Source organism: Bubalus kerabau, chromosome 5 (assembly GCF_029407905.1).
Source record: "Bubalus kerabau isolate K-KA32 ecotype Philippines breed swamp buffalo chromosome 5, PCC_UOA_SB_1v2, whole genome shotgun sequence".
In the NCBI taxonomy this organism is placed as follows: Eukaryota; Metazoa; Chordata; class Mammalia; order Artiodactyla; family Bovidae; genus Bubalus; species Bubalus kerabau.
In genome coordinates, this window is record NC_073628.1 from 15,823,185 (window position 1) to 15,840,772 (window position 17,588).

The following is a 17,588-nucleotide window of genomic DNA, read 5'->3' on the forward strand; positions in this document are numbered from 1 at the left end:
CTGACATTTTTCTCTGCCTCATTATGGAGCTCTCTCAGCACCCTGTCATTAGGTACTTCTGAGGAATAAGAACATCTGAGTTCAGTCCTAAGCTGGACCAGACTGGCTTCCTGGTTAAATACAAAGTCACTTTGGCCCAACTTCATTGTTTATCAGCAGTGAGTGGTATTGCAGTCCTGTGGAGTATTAGGATTAGTTAGGAAATGCTTAACAAGTAATACCTAAAATACCAAAGCTTGTGAATTATTTTACTTAGAAAAATCAGAATTGTCTCTCTAAAGGTTCTGTCATTGACTTGATTTCTGATAGGAAAGTACCTTCCGCATTTGAGAGAAACAGCGCTAAATTATCAAAACAGTAAATTCTTCTGGATTTGTATCCTGAATTCATCCGGGAGGTCACTTCCTGTTCTGAAACTTTCAGTCTGATTTCTCCTTATTCTGAGATGCACATAAAGGTTGACTTCATTTTTCTTGACAGAATAGCACACCCATACAGACCTTAGTTGGTTAAGCAAGATGGTGGGACCCTGGGAGCAGATCACGGTGAGGGCGGCGGTGGAGGCAGGGAGCCGGCCCGCTGACCGCTGGTTGGGCACCTTTAGGACACGCCACTTTCCACTGCTGACTGGGAGCTGCCCCTACTCCTCATCTGAGCCACTCAGGAGGGCCTTCCGGTATGTGTGATCCGACTTCAGCTTCTGAATCCCAATGACTTCCCTGTCTTCCGGCCTCTTCACCCGCGTCAAGAAGCTGTAACGGGGACAGCAAGGGCAGATGGGTGAGCCCCCAAGTTGACTTACTCCCTCACCCAGGGGTGCAGAGGCATTCACTGGCTCTCAGAGCATTTTTTCTCTTTCAAATACTACCCTTCTGACCGCTTAGACAGGACTCTGGTAGATGAAGGGCCTCAGGGTCAGTAGTACTTACAGGTTAGTGTTGTAATTGCGACTGGACGTAGGTCTCCCCCCACCCCCAGTTTATCATTTCACAGACCGTGCAGTAGAACTAAAAGGAACCACGACCTGCTTGCCTGCTGTTGAATGTGTGTGGAACTCTCTGGGTGAAGCATCTCTGCATTGGGTAGGGAAATCAGGAACCAGGAGAGAACGAGGCATCTCTGACAACACAAAACTAGTAGGACCAGGTGCATGGTGGTTAGACTTGGGCTCTGCCGTTTACTCCTGGGGTGACCTTGACCCAGTTCCCCACTCTTGCAAAGCCTTGGTTTCCCCAGCTACAAACATCACGTGCATCCTTCGCAGGGGGAGCGTGAAGCGAGGTGATTTATATACTAAGTGTAACCACAGTGCCAGGGCCCAGGCAGTGCCTGGCACTCAGAGCTGCTCTCATGACCTGGAGACCAATGCTGTAGTGAACACCTGCTGTTGTCTCGCCTGAGAGGCACGTGTGCCTGGGTCCAGCGCTTAGGTGATGGGCTCCGAGTGAACCAGGACAGAGTCCTGATGCAGAGCTGCTCCTGTCAAACCTCTGGCCTAAAACCCACCAGAACTGCCTTCAAAAGCTGGGTCTGTCGGATCTCTGTGACCAGACAGGTCCTTTGTCTTCTCAGATTTCATCACCCTCGTGTGCAGGCACAGAGTGCCTTGCACAGAAGTAGGTATATGCCTGGTCCTCATCAAGGGTGGGTGTTTGCACTGCTGTTAGGAGAGGTGGTCACTGGAGGTAAGAAAAGTGTGGGGTGATACATTTCCAGGACAGGGCTAGTTAGGACACATGTGACAGGAGTGGCCTCCTCTTGGACCTACCAGTAAACCAGCGAGTAGCCGGCAGCCACGATGCAGAGCGCGGCCAGGTAGTGCCAGCAGAAGCACATGGTGACGAACATGATGTTGTCGTGACTGTTCTGGTCCCATTCAGGGCCTCCAAAAGGCGGGAACAGCACAAACCCAATCTGGTGGATTAAAACAGGGGAGCCAGCCTTGCCGTGAGTTGGGCCCACGAAGCCCCCAAGCCCGCCAGAGTGCAGTTACCCAGACAGCTCACACCCCACCCCTCTGCTCGTGTCAAGTGGCCTCTGTGCAGGGAATTGCTCTCAGTTAGCTCTGGGTTCACCGTGGCCTTGCTTAAAGTTTCAGGGCCCACGTTGCGGATGAGCAGTTTAGCAAGGAGAGTCTGATGACGGTGTTAGCAGCTCTGCTGGGAAGGTCGGTCAGGGACAGCCTCAGCCTGCTCGCTTGTTTGTGCGTCAGCAGGTTGTGGCTGGCTAAGGTCACACAGGTCATGGGCGGCAGAGAAGCGGGCCCCGAGCCCCTTTGCGTGGTGTGTCAGTGCTGCCCCTCCCGGCCCGCTCAGCACACCTGCTTCATCCTGGCTCGCAGCAGGTGAGGGGCATGGGCTTACCTGCCAGAACCAGGTGCCCTGCAGGAGGAGGAGGCTGGTGCGGAAGAGTTCCAGCACGATGTTGTCCCGAAGGACTACTTCCACGGCGAGGCTGAGGGCGCCTCCAAACACAGCGCACAGCAGCAGGGAGTGGACGTGCTGGTCCAGCGGCGGCCGGTCTCGCACGTGGTAATAGAAGAGGAAGCCTGCGTGGAGCAGAGACCGTCAGGCCCAAGCGGCCCCTCCTGGCCTCAGCCTCGTTGGGAAACGTCTGCGTGAAAGCTGGACCTTCCAGCACTCAGGAAGCCAGTTCACGTAACGCTCGGGGGCAACTCTGATGCGGGGTTCATGTGTGTAAGTGTGTAAGCAGCACAGGATGAATCTTAGCATCTCTTCACCGAGATGGTAGGGTACAACACAGGACAGTGAGACGTTGCCGATGTGTGACGAGTCGTGTGTGTATGCCTGAAATTCAGTTTTACCCTCGTTCAGCCTTTCTTCAGTTCTTCCTGCAGTACAGAAGCAGATGACGGGGTTGGATCACGACATGCTTGCAGTTTCCCAGTTAACGTGAGTTACACTAGGAACTGTGTCCTGGCTGCTGGTGGGCCTTCTGATGGAGCCAGACAGTGGCTGCGCTGCATCAGGGGAGGTGCAGAGCCCTTCTCCCCTAGCCAGAGGGTCGCCTCCTTGCCTGATGGTGTGTGGAGGAGCTGCACAGGTGGGCAGGAGGAGTCTGTGCCCAGTGTGCTAAGTTGCTTCAGTCATGTCCAACTCTGCGACCCCATGGACTGTAGCCTGCCAGGCTCCTCCGTCCATGGGATTCTCCAGGCAAGAACACTGGAGTGGGTTGTCATTCCCTTCTCCAGGGGATCTTCCTGACCCAGGGATTGAGCCTGTGTCCTTTGCATCTCCTGCATTAGCCGCCCGGTTCTTTACCACTGACACCACCTGGCTTCGGCTAAAAATCCCATACTTTCCTGTACTGCTTTATGGAGTCTCTCATCTGTACCATCCAGGGCACAGGATCAGGTCCTGTGTAGGGTTTTCAAGTTCAGAGAGTGGGATTTTCTGGGGAAGGTAACTAAGTTTGCAATATTTCTGATCTGTTGTGCTCCAGTCCCTCTAAATCTCCATCCATACCACCTTGTTACCTTCATTGAAGGCGGCCAGAGCCATAACCAGTCTGTCCAGCCCCAGGGGGACGTGGGTGATGAGATAGGTCAGCATGTCCACGATGCCCGAGACTGCGAAGAACAGGTACATGGTGCTGTGCTGCCAGTTCATGAGTTTTACCCAGTGGTCCTCGTGGTACAGGTGGAGGTGGGGCCCGTCAGGAACAAACTGCTCTGCCAGGATCCCTGCAGGGAAACGAGAATGGAGGTCAGGGGCGGGAGAACCGCTCCAGGACCAACAGACGGCCGAGTGACCCCCAGGGACAGGTGGGGATGGCCACGGCCCTGTGGACCCACATCACTGCCTCGGATGCCACTGTTTCCATGAAAGGTATTTGCCAAGGAATCTGCAGACACATTCCTGTGTTGTTCCTTAGAGGGACAGAGAGCAATAGGAATGCAGCCACATGACTACAGTCCATGGGGTCACAAAAGAGTCAGATACAACTCAGCAACTAAACAACCAACAGCACAGGTGCTATCGACCATCAGCCTACCAAAGCTTGATACCCAGTGGATGCTGTGGTAGGATATTTAGCGCCCAACTGAAAATTCTCTGTTACCCCTACCGGTGGAGACAGTTGTTGCACAGGGGCCAGGAGATGGTTTGTGTGTTCTGGGTTTGATGAGAATTCCCTGAGTCAGATGACCCCCAACCTTACCGATGACTGCAAATAAAGTTCTGATTGCGGCTTCGATGATCTCGAGACGCTGGTAATGATGGATCAGTTGGTTGCTCTTCTCCTTTTGATAAAAGTACTTCAGTGGGTGTTTCAGCGACCACCACAGTCCAACTATCAAGAAGAAGCTCCCGGGGAGCGCGTGGCCCTTGAAGTTCGCCATCAAGTCCCAGGACGCCTAAACAGTAAGGCGACACCTGTTAGGTGGCTGAATGAAAACATAAATGGTTGTTAGGTGGCTGAATGAAAACATAAATGGTTGTTTCTGTAGGAAACATGATCCATGACTGAGGCTTCCGAGTTGTAAGCTGTATTAAGAAAGAGCCCCTCCTCATAGAACAAACCTGTGTTATGTCACTAAAGTCTTTTCTGTTCAGTGAGTTAACAAGCCCAGGAGAATACACTAGCTGTGAGGCTTTTTTTTTTTTTTTTTTTTTTAAGTGAAACTGCTGGTTGCCCAGTCATGTCTGACTCTTTGCAATCTCATGGACTACAGACCGCCAGGCTCCTCTGTCTGTGGGATTTCCCAGGCAAAAATACTGGAATGGGTAGCCGTTCCCTTCTCCAGGGGATCTTCCCAAACCAGGGATCAAACCTGGGTCTCCTGTAATGCAGGCAAATTCTTTACCATCTGAGTCACCAGGGAAGTCCAAGGCTTTAAAAGAATGGGTAAAATAAAAGGGTTGGGGGGACTTCCCTGGTGGTCCAGTGGCAAAGACTCCGACCGCCCAATGCAAGGGCTCAGGTTCCATCCCTGGTCAGGGAACTAGATCCCACATGGTGCTACTAAGAGTTTGCATGCCGCATCTAGAAAATCAGTGCTGCAATTAAGATCTGGTGCAGCTACATTTTTTTTTTTTTTAAATAGAAGGGAGGGAACAGGATGGATAAATACCTGATCTTAGAATAGAAAAGCCTGCCTAAACATAAGGGTAAAAGAGGGACTTCAAAAAGAGAAAGTCACCTGCATAAGCATCTTACATATAAAACAATCAGAAGGCAAACTGTTCAGGAAGACGTCTGCAGGACCTGTGATAAACGGATATTCCACTACGGAGCTGTTACATATTAGTAAGGAAAAGACCACAGAAGAATGGGCAAAAGACACGAATGAGAATGCTAATTGATAATAAATCTCACTGTAAAGATGTTCTGTTGAAAATACTGTTTTTTCACCTAATCTGAAAAATTAAGGGTTTTTATGTACCCCTCTAAGTATAAGGTCATTCAAATCTGGTAAAATGACAAAGACCTGTCATTCAGTCAGAGATATGCAGAGAGCTTTATCTCAACTGTTCTGTGATTCATTTCTAGGGTTTTCCCTGTTAAATTCCTGGTTGGCCTGCTGCTCACCCAGCTGGGACTTTGACCACAGGCTAGCAAAGCTGTGCATTTATTTCCCCTGCTCACTGCCCAGCATTCATTCCCACATTTAGCCCATGAAGCCAAACATTTCTTAGCCTGCCCCCATCACCATCATGAGCTGTCTCTGTCCAGGCAGCTGAAGTGACTTGTTTTCATGGCCAGCACCACCTTATTTGAAAGTCATGGACTGAGGGGGACTTCCCTTGCAAACCAGTGATTAATACTTTGCTTGGAGTTTGATCCGTGGTCAGAGAGTTAGGATCCCACATGCTATGCGGCCAAAAAACTAAAACAGAAACAGTATTGTAACAAATTCAATAAAAGCTTTAAAAAAAAAAAAGGTCCACATTAAAAACAAATCTTAGTAAGTCATGTGGACTGAGTGAGGGGGACCCCATTAGGATGCAGTCAAAAGGCCACAGTCTCCCACCATTCTTACCTGAAGATCTAAATCATTTCTTAATAAATGCTGCTGTTGAGAGTCTAGCTGAGGTCCTCCATAGCATCACTGCCTCAGCACCTTTTGTGTGGCAGGTGGCCTGCAGGGGCTTTGAACTGACACTACCCTCTCGTGAGCACGCCCTTGAAACAGCTGCTGAGTCACAGTGATAAACAATCTGACATCCCAGGGCCTTCCCCACAGTGTACCCCTTGGATGAGAAGCCTGCAAAGCGTACCCAAACCCTGCTCTTTTTGGTCTGAGTTGACCAATTTGGCTCCCCTGGGAACCCTGAAGCAGTCCATCTGCGGACCCTAGTAAGGGCGTGTGTCTGCAGTCCTGCCCCCTGCCTGCAGCCTGCGGCCCACAATGTGCTCTTCCAGGTCCTGCGGGTAACCAGTTTTTCTATTTCAGTTCTGTTGTAGGCTTTTGTCAAACTGAGGCTCACCATGCGACATTCCAGGACCTTACTTAACAAGTACCTCAACAGTCACCACAGCTTTACCATTTATTGTCTACCTTGGCCAATTTCCATTTCCTTGAAATAGCTGGTTTTGGTAACTTTGTCTAGTGGTATGCTTATTGTGGAGTGGGAGTGGGGCAGGGGCTGCAGAAAGGAATTGCCTATATATGCCATAACTGGAAGGCCCCCTTCTCATTCTTTATTAATCCTCTACTGGAAAACATTTTTCAAAATTTCCATTTTCATGTAATGTTTAACCCTGTCCCTCTCCAGATCAAGCCAGTGACACTCCTTTGCTTTCCTGATCAGGGTGCAGAAAGCCAGCTTTGCAAATCCTTGCCCTTCCCCATTTTTCTGAAAAGCAGAACCCTAAATGGGAACAGTTCTTGTCTGCTTGAGTGGCGCCCATCCAGTTTGTCCAGCCTCACCCTTCCTGTCTACCTGTTTAAAAATCCACACCAATGGATCCTAAGACCTGCACCTTGTCTGGAGAAACCAGTTTTAACTTCCCGTGTACTTCTTGGAAGGCCGAGTATCCTGATTTGACAGAGGAGAGGAGCAGGGGAAATTTCATTAACAAATCAGTAAATTATTGCCAACAAAGACCCACTGTATATAGCATAGGGACCTCTGCTCAATGTTATGTAACAACCTAAATGGGAAAAGAATTTGAAAAATAGGACATGTGTATACATAACTGAATCACTTTGCTGTATACCTGAAACCGTCACTATGCTCCAATATCAAAAAATTTAAAAAGCACAAATTGATAGGTTGTTGTTATAGTCGTCCAGTCACGTCCAACTCTTTTTGCAACTACATGGACTACAGCCCACCAGCCTCCTCTGTCCATTTGATTTCCCAGGTGGGAATACTGGAGTGGGTTGCCATGTCCTTCTCCAGGGGATTTCCCAGCCTGGGATTGAACACATGTCTCCTGCATTGGCAGGCAGATTGGTTACCACTGATCCACCTGGGAAGCCCAATAGGTTAGTAGGTTAGCTACATTATAGATTGTCTAGAGAGATAAGATGGGTCCAGTCTTGAAAAAGAGGAAATGAAGTAATTTGAAACAGAACAGTAAAAATGTAGACTTCCAATAATTTGTATAATACTATTCAGATAGACTAAGTCCTTGAAAAGTCTAGCTTAAAAAAAAATTCTGAAATATTAAATAGAAACACTTAAGGGGTGAGGGTCCTTGAATACACAGAATCCCGTAAAATACTTCAATCTAAGGAAAGGCTGCAGATAAGAAAACATTAGAAAGTGGTTCCATAAAGACGGGCTTCCCGGATAAGCTCAGTTGGTAAAGAATTAATGCGGGAGACCTGGGTTCGATCCCTGGGTTGGGAAGATCCCCTGGAGGAGGGAAAGGCTACCCACTCCAGTATTCTGGCCTGGAGAATTCCATGGACTCTATAGTTCTTGGGGTGGTGAAAAGGTGGACATGACTGAGCAACTTTCACTTTCCACAAAGACAAATTCCCTTGCTTTTAATATGTTCATTCTCTTTTGGTATCACACGAGATAAAATGGGAGTATGAAGGGAGGGTTAAATGTTTTGAAGGATAGTAGGTTTGAGTTAAAGCTAGAAATCAAGAAGCCTAGAGGTTTGGGCAACTTCATGCAGAGATCACTGGAAAAGGAACATTAAGGCTTCATGTCTTTCCTTATTCTTCTAGTTTTTAACCATCTCCCTCAATCTGTATTCTTTCTTTTTCATTTAAGGTAATTGAAATGTAAGACAAGGTAGAAGTTGTCAAAATAAGAAAAGGAGGTGAGAGTGGGGAAGAGTCGGGAGCAAGGAAAGGAGAGTCCTAGGAGGCGGGGCAGTGGTGCAGAGGAAAGGAGAAGCCAGGGCTGGCGCCACTTGCCTGTCGTTAATGCAGTGCCTTTTAAAACAAATCCAGTGTTTCCCTCTATTGTAGATGGGGAAAGTAGGAATTGTGAAGGAAAGGGTGTATGGAGGTGAGTCAGAGGATCAGAAAAAGAAACAGGAAAAATGAATTTCATTTTCTTTCTCAACTGTTTCATTTTCTTTCTCAAAATTAGAATCAAGGACTTGGCATCCACAGCAAGGGGAGCATTAAAGCCAATTTCCTCAAATTTGTGATGACACGATATAGATGCATAGACTACCAGCTGTTACAGCCTGGACCTCTGCTTCACCATGGGATAGTCTTCACTGTGGAATGTTATGTGACCACTGTCAAGAATGAATTAGTGTTGGCTTTCCATGAGGTTCTGTTGGCGGAGACACGAAAGATGGAAAAGACCACTTATAATACGATCTTATTTTATGTAGCAGTGAACGTCCCAGGTATTTGTATATACATGTGTACAGGTATGTGTTTGCAGGAACAGGGAAAACAATATGGAAGATAATTTGAGGGTATATCATGCTGTTCATTAAGCATTTCTGGCTGTCCCCTGGGCACATGGTATGGTTGCTTTATTATTTTGCATATCTAGTTATCCCTGCTATTTGTTGAAAAGATTCTTCTTTCCCCCATTGAATTGTCTTGGTGCCCTTGTCTCCTTTTTATTCTTTAAAATGGATTTCATCAATCTTCAGCAGAGGGGTTTGCCAACAATAACGTCAAACTGTGCTGAAGAAGAGTAATTTAGTTACTAAATTAATTAATTAATTAAAGATAATTAACTGTTTTAATACAGTGTACAGTGCTTTGACAAGAAAGGGAGGACTCCAGCCTGAGGGAAAGAGGAGGAAGGTTTCAGAGGGAAGTATCACCGAAGCTTACTTGAAAAACAAATATTGCATGTAGTGTGGGTACAAACGCTGAAAGGCGGTTGCAGCCAGGCATCCCTGTGGCTGGGTGATGTTGCCCAGCACGCTGTCTGTGCCCTACCATTACTACTGTCTTTACCAAAAAGACCAGATGTTATTCTCTTCCCTGGGTATGTATGTGAGGGCAGGGGTGGGGGGGATGCATTAAGTCTTGAAATTGTCTCTATTGGGAATGGAAAAAAACAGTCTACTCAAAAGTCAAAGACCTTGGCTGAGTCCCCTAAACTCACTGAATCTCAGTACGCCTCCTTCTAAAAAGGGACCTTAACGTCTACCTCACAGGGATCTTGTGAGAATGAACCGAAAATGTCTCGGAGCTAACTAGAACAAGTGTGTAATAAGTGTGAGCTTTGTCTCTTCCATGGTCCTCTAATTTCCATTCCCACGTTCAATGAGGGAGAAACCTAGTCCTCTCAGAACCAACAAGGCTCCTGTCCTTGAGTGGCTGACCCGGAGGTGGGGAAGTCACTGTGAACCTTCATGTCACCTTGGAGATGGCAGTGGTTGGGTGTTTTGTTTTGTTTTGTTTTAATGGGAACAGGGGATGTGTTTGGTCAGTCAGTCGGGAATAGGTTATGGGAAGAATATAGCGTATTCTTTTACCGCAGAGCTTGGTTTTTATACTTTCTGAATCTGTCCTTCCTTGGAGAAACACTCATGATTTCTGGTCTGCGTTTACTTTGGAATAGAACCAACAGTGCCTGACTCAGTTTTCTGTCACTTTGTTGATACAGCTCCTTGTTTAACCACTCCTGTGAGCTTCTTAAGTAATAGAGTGCAGAAGAATCACAGGGTGTGGTGTTAAAGTTCCAACAGGCTAATGGGACTGTGGCTTAGTCCTGAACTTCAGGCAAGGTGTATCCCTACTCTGTGCTAGCCTAAGAGACTTCAAGCACCTCTGAAGTCCATCACTTGTCTTCAGAATTTGACAGTTACTATACCTTTGTTATTTTCTCTGTGAGATGGGTTCTTAAAACAGCATGGTCAAAAGGAGTAAGACCAGAATGGGTCTGAACCTTTTTCTGGCATGAATTTAGTATGATATGGAACAAAATTACCACGAACAAGAGCTCAGTTAGGGACTTCCCTGGGGGTCTGGTGGTTAAGAATCTGCCTTCCAGTGCAGGGGACATGGGTTCTATCCCTGGTAAGGGAACTAAGATCCTACATGCATGAACAACTAAGCCTGTGAGCCACAACTGCTGAGCCTGCACGCTCTGGAGCCCAAGTGCCATAACTAGAGAAGCCCATCTGCCACAATGAAGTCAGTACAGCTAAAAAACAACAACAAAAAAAATGAAATTAGTTACCTCCCAGCTCCATTTGATTCCTCAACAAAAGATGATCTCATTCCTCCTTGTTTTTTTCTCCTTAACATGCACCTATGAAATGCACCTATGAAATACAAGACTTGATGCATAAGAAAGGATCCCTACTAGCAAGGGGTCTATTATCTAGCAGGGAACTAGATACTTGTGAAAGTTGAACGTCATGAGGTATCCTGACAGTGATTGCTTGGGGACATAGAGTAACTCTCAATGTCCCCAAGAATTTGAGAGGGCTCCACAGAAGGGATGGCATTGGAGCTGGACGTTTCTTGATTGCCTCTTCAAACTGTCATGAAAATCACGTGGTACTGGGATCTTGTCTTAAGGGCTGAAGAACAAACCCGGGCTAAGTTCCATTATTTTTGAAGCTCTAATAAAGAACTTTAGCCTCTGAGACAGAAGACCTGGGTCCAAATTTTGCTGTGAACTTACTCCATGATCTTGAGTAAGATACATAAGCTCTCAGGATCAGAATTTCATTGTTTGATAAGAAATGGAGTATTTCCTGCTGCTACCGAGTCCAAGCTTGCTCTGCTCACCACACGATAGGTCAATGAATTGGAGAAAAGGTGTTGAGGCAAGGAATACAACTTTATTTGGAGAGCCAGGAGATTGAAAAGATGCAGACTATTGTCTCAAAATAGCCATCTTGTCCAGGTTTGGATGGTAGGTTCTTTTATAGATCAGAGATGGGGGGAAGTGAGGAAACAAAGTAAAAAGACCATTAATCTTGCAAATATCTCCTAAATGGTAAGCCTCAGGCAGAGAATGTGCTAATTTCTCCCTTTCTGCCGTCTACGGTGGACAGAGTCCTGAACAGAGGCACTTTTAACAGTCAGGCAGAGGGGCAGGATTCTCGGATGCAGGCCATTATGCATGATTATGAAAACAAAAGCAGTGAAAAGCAGGTCAAATAAACAGTTCCAACCTGGAGTTAGAATTTATTTTTCCCTGAAACAATTTCCCACTGTCCAAGTTCATTCGAAAGTCTTGTGGAAAAGGGGGCAATGACTCTTCTAATTGCTATGTCAGATGGATCTTTTTCAGAGTGTCCACCACCAGTGCTGGTGTCCCAAATGTTGAGACTTGTCTTCCTTTGTTCCTCTTGAAAGTCCCTACTTTATTCCTGCTGCTGCTAAGTCACGTCAGTTGTGTCCGACTCTGTGCGACCCCATAGACGACAGCCCACCAGGCTCCCGTCCCTGGGATTCTCCAAGCAATAATACTGGAGTGGGTTGCCATTTTCTTCTCCAGTGCATGAAAGTGAAAAGTGAAAGTGAAGTCGCTCAGTTGAGTATGACTCTTCACAACCCCATGGACTGTAGCCTACCAGGCTCCTCTGTCCATGGGATTTCCCAGGCAAGAGTACTGGAGTGGGTTGCCATTGCCTTCTCCTACTTTATTCCTATAGACTTGGAAATATTGAACTTCAAACTCAGGAGACAGCATTTTAAGTTAAAGAATTGTGCTTTTCTAGGTATGGGAAGTTGCAAGAGTCAGGGCTCATTTAAATCGTTTCCTTGATAGCGTGTCAGCTATCTGGGGCCTGTGGTCCTGTATTCCTCAGGGTTCACCATAGGGAGTGGCCTCAGCTGATGATCGCCAGATAGCAGGTATTCTGCTTCCTTGGGGCTCGCTGGCTCATGTTGGAGGGCTGCAACTGCTGATCGCACTTCTCAGGTCTTTCTCTCTTGGTTAAGAATTTGACCAATATTTGGGAGACATTTCATGATCAACTTTTATCCCATGGTGCTGGAAGACTCATCCCAGTTCAGGCAAAAATTCTTGATATGCCATTCCAGTTGCTAAATTTTGGACCAGGCCCCATCAATAATTAAAGATTCTCTGGATTCTCTCTAATTATAATCCAGAAGACATTTTCCCTTGCTGCTTCTTCCCATACCTAGAATCACACTATTGCAATTATTTTATGTTATAAATATGACCTATTTTCTCAAGATGTTTTGTTGGAGACCTGATTACACTTTGATTACTGTCAGAAACAACAATCTTATACGTTAGACAGGATGTAAGTAATAGAGCTAGTAACACTGACAGTGATGTAGTGCACAGGGAGACACAGTGCACACCAAAGGACGAATTCAAACAGTGATCAGTATAACTAATTGTAATCCAGCTGCAATAACTGAGCAACCAAAGAAGCCATAACTGATTTAATGAGCTGTTTGCAGTTTCATTGTACTGGCCACACATACTTTTGCATGGCTTAATCTTTAAGACAAACATACATAACTGGCAGGATCGACCAGGTAGAAAGGGGGAAAAGTAAATGTTTCAGTTCTGCTCACAAAAGGTAAAATTTACCAAGTTACTGTAAGTCATAATTAGTTTAAGGAGAAGGTTTTCCTTACACCTGGAAAATATAGATTTGAGCCAGTAATTTTTAGATGGAAACCATAAAAATTATGACCATATTTACCAGTTCACTCAGTCCTAGGTAACTAATCCTTTTTATTAACAGCTTTATGAAGCCATCAGGTTTCCCATTAGAATTCATCAGTTTCTTACTCAGTTCAGCACTATGGTCAGAAAGTCAGAAACTTATATTTATGCAAAAGTCCTTTTTATAAATCTTGGTGGGGAGGTGTTTTTGCAAAGGCATCACAGTGAAACCATAACTGTCTATAATAACAAAAGACTTAACAACTCATGTTTAAGCCTGATGATAGTGCAGTTGACAAAACAACCCAATTACTGTTGTGACATGCAACTGTTTCAGATAATAACTAGAACTATGATTGATAATATATTACCAGGACATATCAGAATTCCACATAGCATGTAGAATCCCTGTACCATTTACCACACCATATAATCTAAGAAGATGTATTACTCATTTGACAGTACTTCCCATGTAATTTAATATACTAAGTGAACCCAGTTAGTTTAATATCTCCCTTTGGGGTGTTTCAGGAGCTCTTTGAAGCATCCCAAAGTTAGCTAGAGGTCCAAAGAACTTTATTAAAACTTGATTCGGGAAGTTTTGTCAAAAGTAACTTTAAAAAATTTAAAACACAATAGGGTCATAGGTCATTGTGAAACAATAGTTATTTACTTAGCCAAAGTAACAAAGATTTCAAAGGCAAATACAGAGCAAATCATGTAAAAGTAAAGAACTTAAAATTTGTTATAAATGTTGTTCAACATCATCAGAAAACTGATGAGCATGAGCAAGATTCTTTCCTCAGTGTCACTTTCCACAAACTTTTCTGTAGCCATAACTTATTTTGCTCATCATTAGAGGTAAGGACAGAGGAGCCTGGTAGGCTGCAGTCCATGGGGTCGCTAAGAGTCGGACACGACTGAGTGACTTCACTTTCACTTTTCACTTTCATGCATTGGAGGAGGAAATGGCAGCCCACTCCAGTGTTCTTGTCTGGAGAATCCCAGGGACAGGGGAGCCTGGTGGGCTGCCATCTATGGGGTCACACAGAGTCGGACACGACTGAAGTGACTTAGCAGCAGCAGCAGTCACCTCTAAGTCAGACTTACTTCCTTTTTACTTAATAAAATGCAATTCAAATCTACATGCCTTCTTTACTGGAAACACACATCCTACTTTCCTTCAGCAACCATGAGCTGACCTTTATATTAGCATTCTGTAGATTGGTGAGCATAAATACCAGTGATAATTTCTAAAAGTATTTGCTTTCTTAGAGAACATCTCAAGATGGCACCAAGCATTCAGTAATAGTCAAAGGTATCTTTAGTTTCTGTAAAAGGAAGCCCGTGTTCAGTAATGTTTCAGTATCTTACTTATTTTACTTGAGAGTGACCAGCTGTTCAATAAACTTCCATCATCACATTCAAACACACAAATAGAGAGGCCTCACTTCTTATCTCAAGATTTCAGCCCTGAGTCAGGTACAGCAATGTAAAACCGATCGGTTTACAAAAGAGGTTGTACTAAAATTGGGTGACTGCCACATGGAACAAGTCAAGCTCACCTGGTTAGACAGCTGAATATTTGCAGGAAGAGAATTTAGGATTTCTAATAACCTTGGACAAGCCAACTTCTAAATTACTTTACCCTCTCTAAAACTGGCATTTTAAAAGACAACAGGGAGGAGGGTTCCTGAGAAGACTAAATGGGACATTTACAGCTCAAAGATGTAGGCGGGTTTCTCCTAGGATGACTAGGTTTCCCCTTTGTTTAATACCAAAGGGGAAAGAGGTGAAGGTAAGAGGAAAGACAGACTGAATAGCCTGCCTTATGGTTCTGCCAGGAAAGTGGTGGCTAGGGGAGTGGGCTCAGTGTTTTACTTGAACCAGTATGTGCCAGATGGCACATGGAAATCTTGCTGTGGGGGAAGACACCCTGCTGGTAGCCTGGCCTGTTCTGTGACCTGCCTTATCCTGTCATGGGGCCTTTCAAGTAGCAGGTGCCCTAATGGCTTTTAAGGCCTGACCCATGCCCACACAGTTTTAATTGTCCTGTTTCTCAGCTTAAAGGAGAAAGAGGAGAGGAGAGTCCTCACCCAACTGGGTGGTAGCTCCCGGGGCACAGTGGGCTGTGGGACCTTCGGAACATGCCAGAGCAAGCCTGGTCCAGAGTCCCTCAATTGCTTCCATAGCCACTTGCCTGTTTGCAGAGGGTTTGAGGAGAAAGAAATGAGAAGTGGGGGTGGGTGGGGGTAGGGTGGGGTGGGACACCTTAAAAGAAGCTCCAGCAGTTAGTACTAGATGTCTGCGTGTTGCCAGAATAACCAGAATAAACCAAAACATAGCCACCAGAAAGCCACACTAATGTGACTTCTCAGTCCCATTAGACCTGTGGTCTTTGTCCAAAATGCCTTGTAAAGGGAGTTTTCCTTCATAGGCAGAGCTTCAAGCTGGAGCTGAAGCTCTCCACTGTCAAATTACTTGGGTCTCCTGTAGGGGAAATCAGAATTGAGAAATGGAATATTTCTTGCCATATAGTAAACAAGGATTTCACAATCATCAGTGAATTTGGCTCTCCAGTGTAAGCTTCTGAGCCCTCAGGGCATTTAGGGAGGAGGAGAATATCTGCGTGATCTCATAACCATTGGCTGCAGCCACTCCCTGCGGTGAGCATGGAGGAACTCAGGATGTGAAAACACAGGACACTGGCCCCACATAGCTGAGATGCATATGAAAGGAATGATTTCAGTGAGCCCAGACTCTTACATCTTCCCATACATAGAAAAGCACTAAATTCCTTAACTTGGGCTATCTGGTTTTCTTTAATTCACAGAATATTTTTGATGTTCAGACTACCTCCCTTTTGTTGCAAGCTTCTACTTAACCTGGCTTCTCAACTCACTCCTTAGAGCAGTTCTCTTGAGGGTCACTTGAATGCTCTTTCCTGGGCTTGAAGTCCTAAAAATTCCCATTGAATAAAACGTAACTCTCAACTTTCAGGTTGTGACTGTTTTTTAAGTCAACAGAATTGGATGCCTCATGACTGAGGGAGCCCCTTGGTTTGGTATCAGTGTTTCTCTCTTTTGCAAAATGTTTCTAACTGTGAGACTGTATAATTATGAACCATTGAGGGGCCATTGCTCTTCTGATCTTAATGTATCTAATATATGCCCCAAAGAGTTTTGCTTTGGGATAGATGAAATATTTCCCATTTTTATAAGTTTGATAGCACCAAAACACAAAAGATGTAGGCAAATTCTTACACAAATGACACAAAGTCCAGTACTGATGCACAGATGAACCAATTTCCAACTCAGGTAAATAAATTTACCCTGAAAAACAACTGAACAAATTCCAGCTAGGCCACCTATCCCAACAAGAATGAGTTCCCCAAAGAACAGGTTCCAATTGAATTGGCTCCCAACTCAAATAAACCTTATCTTACAAAACAAATGGACCAGTTCCAGCTGAGGAACCGTCCAAGAACAATTCCCCTCTCCAACAGGGTGGAAGGAAAAAGTGAAATGCTTAGTCACTCAATTGTGTCTGGCTTTTTGTAACTCCATGGACCGTAGCCCACCAGGTTCCTTTGTCCATGGGATTCTCCAGGCAAGATTAGTAGAGTGGGTTGCCATTTCCTTCTCCATGAGATATTCCCTGAGCACAGAGGAAACTACCTGTCCTTTAATGCAACACTCCTATATATCCCAGTTCCTCCCTCAGATGGCAGTTTCTCAGAGCCATCTGAAATGCTGTCTCTCAGCCTGTGGTCCTCATTTTGTCCCAAATAAAACTTAACTTGAAACTCTCACATTGTGTGTGTGTGTGTGTGTGTGTTTCCAACAGTTAAATGGGTATAGTTTGGAAGAGGTAATTTCCATGGCCTTTCCTCGTTCTAAAATCTGTATGTGAAACAAAAAATGAAAAGGGACTGTAACTGAGAAGCACCCTGTGGGACCTTTCCCCATATCCTCTGCTTTAGCTCCTTTATGAATTCATTGAAAGGACTGATGTTGAAGCTGAAGCTGAAATACTTTGGCCATCTGATGCAAAGAACAGACTCATTGGAAAAGACCCTGATGCTGGGAAAGATTGAAGGCAGGAGGAGAAGGGGATGACAGACGATGAGATGGTTGGATGGCATCACCAACTCAATGGGACATGAGGTTAAGCAAGCTCTGAGAGTTGGTGATGGACAGGGAAGCCTGGCGTGCTGCAGTCCATGGGGTCACAAAGAGTCGGACACGACTGAGAGCCTGAACTGAAGTACCCAGATAACAGTATTTGATGCACATTTCCTGAGTTGTTTCGCAGATGTACAAACCTCCCCTTCTCCAGCAAGTGGATGATGTTAACTACTTGATGACCATGAGCATATAGCCACAGACCTCCTGGAGCCTAAGGACTGATAAGGTTAACTCCTGTGATATCACCCTATTGCCTCACCATCAGCCAGTTAGAGAATTGTACACCTTGACTCTGCGACCCCCACCCCCACCCCCACGTGCCCAACCTGCCCTTCAAATATAATTTGCTGAAACTCTTTGGGGACTTCAGTCTTTTTAGGACTTGAGCCACCTC

The 17,588-nt window shown here is 45.4% G+C and overlaps 1 protein-coding gene across 1 annotated transcript; it reads right to left on the reverse strand.

Annotated features, from left to right (window-relative positions):
• Nucleotides 1–527: 527 nt before the first annotated feature.
• Nucleotides 528–4,360, reverse strand: TMEM45B (transmembrane protein 45B). Its single transcript, XM_055581179.1, has 5 exons — nt 4,180–4,360; nt 3,497–3,703; nt 2,364–2,548; nt 1,769–1,914; nt 528–752 (listed from the first exon to the last, which is right to left on the reverse strand). Exons 1-5 carry the CDS (start codon nt 4,358–4,360, stop codon nt 641–643), a joined length of 831 nt encoding a protein of 276 aa, XP_055437154.1. The 3' UTR covers nt 528–640.
• Nucleotides 4,361–17,588: the final 13,228 nt, after the last annotated feature.